General features: G+C 38.0%; 1 protein-coding gene across 1 annotated transcript in view; it reads right to left on the bottom strand.

The window, feature by feature from the left end:
• Window positions 1-6,885: 6,885 nt before the first annotated feature.
• The window catches only part of kif15 (kinesin family member 15), a 42,696-nt gene continuing 37,907 nt past the window's right edge, over window positions 6,886-11,674 (bottom strand). The window contains exon 35 of the mRNA XM_084094949.1: window positions 6,886-7,124. Coding sequence (XP_083951075.1) covers window positions 7,065-7,124 — 60 coding nt within the window. The 3' untranslated portion in view covers window positions 6,886-7,064. The remainder of the gene's footprint in view (window positions 7,125-11,674) is intronic.

Raw genomic sequence — 11,674 nt, 5'->3', positions numbered from 1 at the left:
ACACACACACACACACGATGACAAATTTAGCTTTTGTCCTGACATGCTCTTTTTTTTTTTATAATTATTAATTATTAATTAATTATTGTGATATCCTGTGAGCCCAGTTTGCTCATTTAAACATAGGTAAAGCACATTCTATATGGCCCTCAGGTTTTGCAAAATATTACATACTCATATTACAGTTCACAATTTCACAATCGCTAAGACACATTTCTTGAAACCCCTTTTCTCACAACATTAAACACAAAACCAATTCTTCAAACTACATTCACAAAACCTCTGACACTAAAATCAAACAATCGGCTCAAAACCATTTCACCTGTATACTCAAAATCAAACAATGCTTTCAGATCACTCAGCAGGTCAATATATAAACTGTAAAGGAAGATAGGAATTAAGTAGGAATGTCTGGCTTCTGGGGTGTCTATTAGAACACAGAGTCCAGCAGTACAGTTTTATTTGACCACTTTATTAATCAACAGAGCAAATGAACAGGGAGTACATCATGGGCCCTATTTTAACGATCTAAGTGCATGGTCTAAAGCGCAGGGCGCAAGTGCACTTAGGGTGTGTCCAAATCCACTTTTGCTAGTTTAACAACAGGAAATAGTCGACGCGCGGCTCATGGTCTAAAAGGGTTGTCCCTATTCTCTTAATGAGTAATGGGCAGAGCTGGACAGTAACGGAGTACATTTACTTGAGTACAGTACTTAAGTACAATTTTGAGGGATCTGTACTTTACTCGAGTATCATTTTTGGGGAGTACTCATGACTTTACTCAAGTACATTTGAGAAGCAAATATTGTACTCTTTACTCCACTACATTTCTATCCATAACTGTGAGTACCCGTTACTTCAAAAAAAAAAAGGAAAAAAAAAAAAAAAAAGGAAAAAAGAAACATCTCGGAAATCCTCTCGAATGTGATTGGATTGTGCAGGCGCCACTGATTGGGACAGCCTATCAGCAATCACCTTCAGCTTTCCACCAAAGTCAACTCCATGGTCAGATTTAGATAAGAGACGAAACCATGGACGAAACTATGGATGAAGGTCCATCCCGGGAGCAATATTTTTTTTCCCAGGATGGTAGGGGAAGACTCATGAATATTCATTAGGGAAGTCATCCCTGATTGGTCTTAACCCCAGTGACGGGTAGGTTTAGGGGTGGGGTTAGGGGTAGGTCATCAGACCAATCAGGGATGACTTCCCTAATGAATATTCATGAGTCTTCCCCTACCATCCTGGGGAAAAAAAAATTGCATCCCGGGAATGTGCCAAGCCGTGGCCCCACCTCGCCAGACTATTTCAATTTTCTGAACAAGTTAATGATAGTTTTCGTTACTTTTACTTGTACTTGAGTAAAATTTAGCAAGGGGTATCTGTACTTTTACTCAAGTAATGTAGCTGTGTACTCTGTCCGGCTCTGGTAATGGGTGTGTTTTTGGCGTAACGTGAAATAAACCAACCAGAGTCTCATCTCCCATTCCCTTTAAAAGGGAATTATTAATAAAATAAAATAATAATCTTTAATAGAGCCGCCCCCAAATTTGTATCACAAATTTGCAACATTAACATTAAAGGGAATCAGCATAAACAGGAATAGGGACAAGACGTGCTACAGGTCTGATGTACCTTTTTTCCTTCACTTGAACCTCAGAGATCCTTACTAGGATGAATTACCATGACCTTGCCACCTATAGGCCAAATAGAATTAGGAAGCTGGGGGATCTAGGATTGTGACAGAGTCAAGGGAGAGGTTAGGGCTTTCAATGCACTATTTTTGTCTAGCCTATATGTAAAGCCCAATTTATACTTCTGCGTCGGACCTACGCCGGAGCCTCTAAGCTGTAGGCCGAGTTGACGCGCAATTGCACATGGGGAGGGAGCATGTGGAACCCGAGGGAGTGGTTCTAGCAGACCAATCACAGCGCTTGCGTCCGTGTAGAATTGACACATTGTTACATTTTTGGAGAGGTGCACATCAGGGTACGCCGAAGGATACACACAGCTTACAACGTAGCTACGGCGTGAGTTCAACGCAGAAGTATAAATTGGGCTTAAACATGTTCTCTTGGCATGCAATATTGTCTCTGAATTACTCAGTCTGTGGTTGTTTTAAGACCTCAGCAGAGGGAATTTAGTTTTTAACAAGCGCCCCGTGAATGGATGCTGCAGTAGTCATCAACAGGTCTTGAAAGGTGGAAAACGGGCTAGATTTAAAATGTTGTTTCACAGGTTTAGTGCTGGATTTCTCAGATGAGAGGGAAGAACTGGGTTGCATAGCAGCACTGAGTTTTTTCAGGTTTAGAGCTGGGCTTCTTAGAGGAATGAGACCTGGACTTCTCAGATGGAAAGGAAATGGGTTCCATGGGATCCCTAGGTTTCACAAGTTTAGAATTGGGCTTTGAGAAAAAGGTATTTGATTTCACTTGGAGAGGAGAACTTGAGGTATCAGGAGAATACAGTTGTTGTAAATTTTCGACAAATTCAGTTCATTGAGGAGGCACATCTCACAGCTTTGAAGCCTAAACATAGCTTCCTTTATTGGGGCTTTCAGAGGTGCACAAATACTTAAACGAAGGAGAAGTGTAGCATACCCATCAATTCCATCTGTTGCAACTCAGGTTGTCTGACTTTCCTAAAGTTGAACTGCCTTTTAATCTCGCTTGGAATGGACAACTTTATCACTCCTTGGTGATACAGCATCAAGTTGCCAAAGCTTTTCTACATCCTTAGAGAAGTCATCTGGTGGAGAGCTGAAAGAGGTCTAATTGGAACATGTGACCGGTGGATTTAGGAAATCTCTGACAGGCCCCTGAAGTGTCCAACCAAGTCGAGTTCTGATGGCTGCAGGAGCACCAGGAGGGCCAGACTTTACAGGTTGGATCAGCGTTATCAGATGAGTGTAATCTGCACCAATTAGAACCAAAGGAGTCACTTTATCAAGCTGCTGGAGGGGCAATCTCTGCAAGTGAGGGTAATGACACTGAAGAGATATCACTGGGTGAGAGTGTTCAGACAAAGCAAGATGTTCAGCAGTGAAAGTATCTCGTATAAGCAAGGATTTCTCTGGATTGCATACAGGAATTACGTTGAAACTTACTGCTGCACCCTCAAGGGTCTTAACATCCTGACACACAGTTCTCAATGTTAAACTCTGGTTTACCCTCCAAGCATAGTGTTGAACGGCTGGTTGTAAGATGTTTGTCCTTTCAGATCCATTATCTAATATGGCATATGTATCCAGAGTTTTGTCCCCATTTGTCAGTGTTACTGCTACTACCTTTAACAGCACTCTGTTAGTCACTGGGATGATCAAGGTACAGGTTTTGATTGGTTTTTTGATTAACATGGCAAATAATTTGTAAGTGTTTCTATTGCAAAAGTTACAAGGGTTTCTTAGGTTGCAGTCCGCTGCCATATGATCACAGGCACACCCCCACTATCTTTTTTTCCTGCTGAATCTGCTCATTTCTGTTGCAACATCGAGTTCTTCTAGGCTATCTGGGATGCTGACGAGATGAAACTGATCAGGAAGATTATTTATAAAGCAATCTTTAGTGGCAGAAGTGATAGTTCTACCATATTTTTAACACAGAGCAACCTTGGCAAAATTAAGTATACATGAGATTAAATAATGATCTAAGATATCATCGCTCTGCTGCAGAATTTAAACGCCATCAACATTGATTCATTGATTCACATTGAGCTCAGAAAGATAAATACTTGATGTTGATATAACTGAGAAACAGGAGGTCTGAGAGGGCACCGTTAAAGGCTGTGTGCTTGGATATTGAGGAACATTTAAAGCAGGTGCATAAGTAACCGGTGTCACAGTAGCAGGTTGAATACTGCTGGGCAAATGTAATGACACAGCAGGCTGGTAAGGGACTGCAGCTGGTAACAATGGCTGAGACAAAGTTGACTGAAGAACATGAGCTGACAATGCAGGAGCATGAGAGGCTTGAAATGTGGCTTGTGGGAAATTAAGATGAGCAGATGAGACTGAAGGTAGAAAATGAGCAGAGACATTATGTTTTACAGGAGGTGGAGACTGAAGCTGGAAAGGAGCTTGAACCTGAGATGAGAGTTGTTGAATAACTCAATTAGGTGGTGGAATAAAAACCGGCTCTGAATGTCTAGGAGTAGAATGGCCATGGAGAACCACCTGCATTCATGCACTGTTGGATTAATCTACCTTGCATCTTGACTTCTGTAATCCACTGCTGAAGGAGATCAGTTTGATGGTTAGATTCTATAACTACAGAAGGAGGTTGGCTATTTTCTTCATGAAATGGCTCCTCATTCACATCTTCCTTTTTCCGTGGATGATACTGTGCACTACAGTCCACTAGCCAATGGTGGATAAGACAGGATGTTGCATCACAAAGTCATCATAGTGGGCTGAGAGCTGAATCTAGCGACGTGGTCGTTCATTATGGGAAAGGGATGGCAAGGACTGACTGGACATTTCCTGCTGCTAATAAGTGAGCTCCGGCTCGAAGGATCATGTAAGGGAAGATAGGAATTAAGTAGGAATGTCAGACTTGATCCCAGCTGAGGTGTCTATTAGAACACAGAGTCCAGCAGCAAAGTTCCATTTGATCACTTTACTAATCCACAGAGCACATGGACATAATGGTTTTGGTTAAATGGCTGAAATAAGGTCTGTGGTGAACACAAGCTCAAGACACTTTAACATTTTATTCTACGACATCAATATTACCCCACTCGTGATTTTTTGAAGCTGTTATGTGCCTTGAAAAAGGCAGTTGCTAACAAGTGGTTAAATGGGACTACAGAAGCTGTTAAGGAGATTAAACGCCATTGCGCCGAACAGGTAAACTCAGGCCGCTTTTACAGCATCCTTATGCTTATAATTGTGCTCTTACAAACTATTCTAACTCAAACGTTCTGGGAAAATGTGAAGTATCATAAACTTTTATTGATCACAGAGCTTGTTTTTAGCGATAATCCAAAAGGCTATGGAAAATCCTATTGGGTTTTTGTCGAGGGAACTAGCGTGATGCGAACTGCCGGATGGCCAACAAAGTGACGTCATACCTGCACCTCTCTATTGGGTTTCTCCATTATTCACCACCGTGGTCGGTGCACATCTCTGCAGAGATGCCGATGTAGATGGCTCACTGTCCCTTGATTTCTTTAAAGTGCCAGTTTTTAACCAGGTGTCTTTACATTTTTTATTAATTATCACTTAGTGATTCATTTACAACTTGTAATGTGAAATTTTATTTCTCAGTAATACTTTGACATGCAACGTTTACCTAAGTAAAATACGTAAAAATAACAGACCATTTTTCCGCCATTACAAACATCCTCTCGTGCCCCCGGAGGTCAGTCTGCACACACCAGTTTGGGAACCACTGGCCCACTGTGTGTGCTGCAAGTATAGCATTGTATTGAATATTGTATAGTATTGAATGTCTGTCTATTCAGCACTTGCATACTGTAAAAATACAGTAGCCCAAAAGGTCAAAGAAAAATGTAAATGAAAAGCATTTTACAGTACACTCAGAAGAGTTCAACTCAAAACTCAAAAACGAAGTCAGTGAGATTCATTCTGCCTCAGCATCACATCTTCATGTTGGGTCCGGCCTGAGGACTGTCCACATCACAGGCAATGTTGTCTTGCCAGGCAAAGAAAAAACATCTGGTGTGCCGAATTCAGTTTTGATAAGACTCCACACCTTGCTCCACACCTTTACTCACTCTTGCTCTTCATCATCCTTATCCTCTTCTTCCTTGTCCACCACCTTTTACTCACTCTTCCTCCTCTCCTCAGATTGTTTCATCTATTGTTCATATTACCATTCAGTGCACTCTGAACTGGTTTATTTTGTACAGTTGGTTTCATCACATCATTTGAAAATTTTTTAGTACATTTTTGAGTGTGTAAACCATGCAGCTGTGATTAGATGTGTTGAACTTTTGCAGTGCATCACAGTGCAAAATGTTTTTTACTGAGTGAGAATGAGTTTAGAGTTTTGGAAAAAGAGTGCATGAGATTTGCAAATGGTGTCTAATTGCCTGAACTTGTTTAATGTTTGGCATATGAATGATGAACGCTTTTTAAAATAATACAGTCAAAGCATAACGACTGAATGTTTAAGAAACATCAGTCAACCAAGCATTTTTGTATCATTTACGACATTGTGGTTTAATTTGCTTCTAGACATGACCAATTTTCAAATCATCCTCAATCATATCTATGGGAATATTCCAGGTTCAGTACAACTTTATATCAATCGACAGCGTCACGTTTATCATTCCCTCTTTGAACATTTATACTTCACATTATAGAGATTTCACTTCTAGAGAGATTCAGACCGCTGTGCATCTGCTGCTGCGGAGAACTGGTCAAACACAGTGTCTGAGGCAACAGATACACCAGCTCTAAGTGAAGTGTGGTGTGACGCTTCCAACTACCCTAAAGAGACTGTGTGTAGATGTTCGTTACAACCCAGTTTCTTTTCCAAAAATGTATGTTCTTCAAACTACATTAATGTTCAAGCTATGTAATGTAAAGTGTGACTAAAGCCATACTCTCTCACTACTTGGAGAGAATGCTATTTCACACACCTATTTGAAACGCATAATATTACAGACATTTAAAAACAGAAGAGGAGAGATAAGAAAAGTCTTTCATGTTTTACATAGAAATGTATGTAATGTCTGTATTCAGACAGTTATTGTTTTTATATGTAGCTAGTTGTAAATTTAACATTCTAACCCTCAAAATAAAAAATAAAAAAAAACCTTAAAAAAAAATTACCATTATTACAAATGAGGTAATTTTGTGAAATTTGGTTCACTTCTGGGTACAAATTTATCCCCAAAAATATGAACAAGCAGTAACACATGTAAAATGAAGGGTTGCTTTAATAGATTTATTATACAAAAATAATTACAATTCATAAATTGTGTAGCTACCGTTTAGAACAGAAAGGAAATTTAAAAAAGAAGAACATAAAGATAAAAATGGAAACAAAAATCTAAAGATCATGTAATTTTTTACTTCCAGCATGTGAAGGGTGAGCATGTTATAGGCCTGTCGCAGGACTTTCTTCCATTTGAAGACACTGCTTGAGTTTGCCGTTTTCCTGAAAACACAGAGACAGATTTAATACAATCCTGCAACAGCAACTCGGTACTTTAAAAATTCTTTCCCATCTTGAGAATATGAAAGCATCAAGAGATAAGAGAGATGCTTTATGCATATCAGATAAATGTAATGTATGTAATGTCCCTGAAAATGTTGAGCATATCATAATGAGGTGTAAAACATGATTCAGAGAGAAATATTTTACAAGATAGAATGTATGAGCTTGAGCGAGAATAGAGTTTACTAAGGATTTTAGGGACAGGTGGAAAAATGAGGGAATGTAGTAAAAGCAGGGTTTCCCAGAGATAATTTTCAAGGACTTTTCCAAGACATTTAAAGGTCCCGTATTATGCCATGCCCCTTTTCACAAGATGTAAAATAAGTCTCTGATGTCTGTATGTGAAGTTTTAGCTCAAAATACCCAACAGATCATTTTTTACAGCATGTTTAAATTGTCATTTTTTGGGGCTCAGAAAAACGCGTTGTTTTAGTGTGTGCCCTTTAAATGCAAATAAGCTGCTGCTGCACGGCACAGGGGGCGGAGCTTCATGAGCTCGCGCTCAGTCTCTCAGGACAATCTCATCTCACGGAATGATGATAATATCAGAAACTCTCAGTAACGGTGTTCATTTCGAGTCGGACAATAATGCCTACAGAGTCAGAGTGCTGTATAGAGATGGAACAGGTATAGTTTAGTAGTTTAATTACGGTTATAACGTATTTGTCATCTGCTTGTATGTATCCATTATTAATAGCCTACAAGTCTGCTGTTTCGGACCAGGTCCGAATGATGATCAAACATATACTGATGAGTTTAATAAAGTTTATTGTACATCACACAAAAGATGAAGCGTCAGTTTTACTTCAGAAAATCACCGTAAGAGCTGAGTAAACACAGTAAGTTATAAGAAGTGCGCAAGTACATAAACGAATTTCGGTAGAGTTGAGGGAGCATTTTCTTTAAAAACAAAATAATTCCACCTCGTCTTCAGCGGCTGCCTCAGATTTCGGGAGTAAATAGAGAGTGCTATGTGGATTAATATATCCAGCCACACAACACCTACAACTCTTGGGAGACGTTCTCGTCAGTGCAGCAGCTGTGAACGCGATCAGGGCGGGGCTATGTTGAAACGGCAGTGTCTGTCAACACTCGTGGGCGGGGCCTGTGCTTAGTGACGTCACTAAAACAGCATTCTGAAAACAGGTCGTTGGGAGAGACTGCTGATGATTTATGGGGATTAATAAAAAAAGAGTGAGTGGATTTTTATCACTATTGGCTGGTTGTGTACACACACTGCTAACACACATTTATGTCCAAACAGCATGCAAAAGTGAATTTTGCATAATAGGGGACCTTTAAAATTTCATTATATATATACACTATATAGATAACAGATTAAACATATTTGGTCCCCGACTAAATATTTTCCTAGACAACTATTAGTCGTTCATTAAAGCCATTAGTTGTTTAGTCAGGGGAGAAATACTAAACTATAATAATAATGAGCATTTAAAATTAAATGCTCAAAGCTTGCTACAGTGACACTGGCAAACATTGCATTAACTTTTCTAAGATCAAAATGTAAACAAAATTAATAACCTATAATATAATTAACTGCCTTATCTTTAAAAAATGTTTTTTTTTTTTTTTTTTTTAATGTAGGACACAGATTATAAACAAACAAATAAATAAATATACAGCAAAATAAATCAGTTAGAAGAGAAACATCAATGTAAACACTATAGTACAGCCTTAACATCGAATTAAACCATACACAAAAAACGCTACATTAAATAAATGAAGCCAGCCTAAGAGAAGATGCACACTGAAGGCATGGACGACATGGAAGTTAAACAGTTTGTGCAGTAAGAGGTTCTCATTTAGCTTCCACACTCCGCACGTACACTTGGATATGCGGCTAACAATAGCACGCATTTATCTAGGTTAACATTAGAGCAAGCGGCCATGTAAAGTGGCTAACGTCAGGCTACTTAGGTCTACATGTTTTAAATAAAAGTCATGTTTGAGGTTGCACATCACCTTTTTGTCAAAATATTCCCACAAATCGAATTTTCTGCCCGACATTACCGTGTTAAAGGAATTCTGTCATCATTTACTGACCCTCATGTTGTTCATGACAGTCGCCATTGACTTCCATAGTATTTTTTTTTACCAACTTTGGAAGTCAATGGCGACTGTCAACTGTCTGGTTACCAACATTCTTTAAAATTCTTCTTTTGTGTTCATCAGAAGAAAGAAACTCATACAGGTTTGCAACAACTTGAGGGTGAGTAAATGATGAGAATTTTTATTTTTGGGTGAACTCTCCCTTTAACGATCTTGTCACTGAGTGACTTTACCAATTCCTGTGTTTTTTTTCCCTTTTTTTTCTGTGACTAACCGACTAATTAAAACATAGTCAACCAAGGCCTCTTCTTGACGACTAACGTTTAGTCCACTATTAGGGGGCAGCTTTAATTTATTTATGACTTTGACCATTCAAACCAGGTTTGTGACTACATTTAGCATTAGGCCTATTAATCAGCATGTTAAGAGCATTTCATAATAAACATTGTTACAATTGAGAAAATTATTTGTAGATTGCAAGGAAAGACCATTAAACTTTGAAATTACTAGTTAACTTTGTTTTCTGCTCATAATGAGAGCATTTTGATTATTATATAGGTTATTTGTATTTAGTAGATACTTATTTTAAGCAAAATATAAAAATGGTCCAGACTTCAAGAGGAAAACCCTGAAAACACATACAGAAGGCTATCCTTTGAGTCACATGGCCATACACACATTGCTGCCAACTATTTTCAAAGGAAAGTAGCTAAAGTCTGCCCAAAAAGTCACTAAATGTCACTAGATGACATTATGCGTCAATTAGTATAGTCATGACGTCATCATGTCGTTTTTTTCCTCCCAGTCCATGCTCACACACTGTATTTTAATATAGCCGAATGTCTAATAAAGCTGTTCTCATTTACATATTTTCTGTCAGACAACAGAACAAGTATGATATAGAGAATGACAACATTTTTATGTGTAAGTTTAATAAAGTTTAAAGTTTATTATTATGTTTGAATATGTACAATGTACAGTCTCTAAATTATCTGAATTCAGAGAGTTTGGAAACTGGAATAAACAAGAAGAATGGAATAAAACAGAGGAGAAGCTGATAAGTGATTAGTCAGTGGCAACATAGTGTGCACATCATGTGCTCATGTACGCATAGGCGGAAATCACGGGGGAGGGCTGTCCATCCCTAAAAATATCATTAAAATATGTGTATTTGTAAATAATATAATGATATATACTTAAAATAATTGTGTAAGTAGTAGGGCTGGGACGATACACCCATCTCCCGATTCGATACAATCACGAGACTTGGGTGCCGACACGATATGTATTGCGATTTTTTGAAGAATCGCAATTCTACAAGTATTTCGATTCGATATTGCAATTTTTTTAAAAACACTAGACCATCGGAAAAAGTTAAATCATATATTTATACAGACTGTACATGATGTATAAGATGAGTCATATTTACAAAAACAAATCATCACATCTTTCTGACTTTTATTTCAGAAGCATCATACAATACTACATTCTCTTGAATAAATGATTCAATAACAAATACGTTTTTTACTTTTATGCCACTCCAGGATCAATTATTCTCTCGTGCAGGGGTTGTTTATGTGAGAAAGCGTGTTCTTTATAAAAAAAGCACTTTAGAAATAGTTGAAATTGCATTTACTAGGACTCATGGGATATTATAAAAATAATCCAAACTATAATACATACCTGCAAACTCCTCACACTAAAAAAGGTGACAGTGGGGGGGGGGGGGGGGGGGGGGGGGGGGTTTGCAGACTAACTTTTTTTTTATACATGCCATGGGATTAATCAATGCATGCTGATGAATGATGTATAATAATAATAATTAATCTGCATACCCTAGATTTGCACTGATGTAACAAGACTGACAGTGACACAATAAGACCTCATGTTAGCAAAATGTTTTAATCTTTTAACTCTTAAAAAAAAAACTATTAAAAAACATGTATGTTCTTTAATGTTTGATTATAATTTTACTGTCTTCACATAGGGATGGGATTTGATAAAATTTTATCAATAATAATGCCACTGACGATTCTGATTATCGATCCAATTCTTTAACGATTCTCTTATCGATTCTTGATAGCACTGTGTGGAAAAATGTTTAAAATGCTTTTTAAAAAAAAGTGGTTTTATTTATTTTAAAGTTTAAGCTTGAGTTAGCAAACTGTACTTTTTATTTAATTTATGTCATAAATAGAACCTTATTGTAAAGTGTTACTGATTAGTTATACACCGATTCAGACACCGATGAATAATGTAGATGAACGGCTACGTTTGTGACAGGGCGCATGTTTTAACTAAAATAACGACCAGGGAGAGAGAGATGCTGTCAATGTGTAGAACACATTGTCTGAGTTCACTGTTGGAAAGATCAGTTGTTTTAACCATTCATTAAAATGAATCGGTTCAAAGGAGTCATT

Source organism: Abramis brama, assembly GCF_963993115.1.
Source record: "Abramis brama genome assembly, chromosome: 20".
In the NCBI taxonomy this organism is placed as follows: Eukaryota; Metazoa; Chordata; class Actinopteri; order Cypriniformes; family Leuciscidae; genus Abramis; species Abramis brama.
This window is presented reverse-complemented; position numbering and strand designations above follow the sequence as displayed.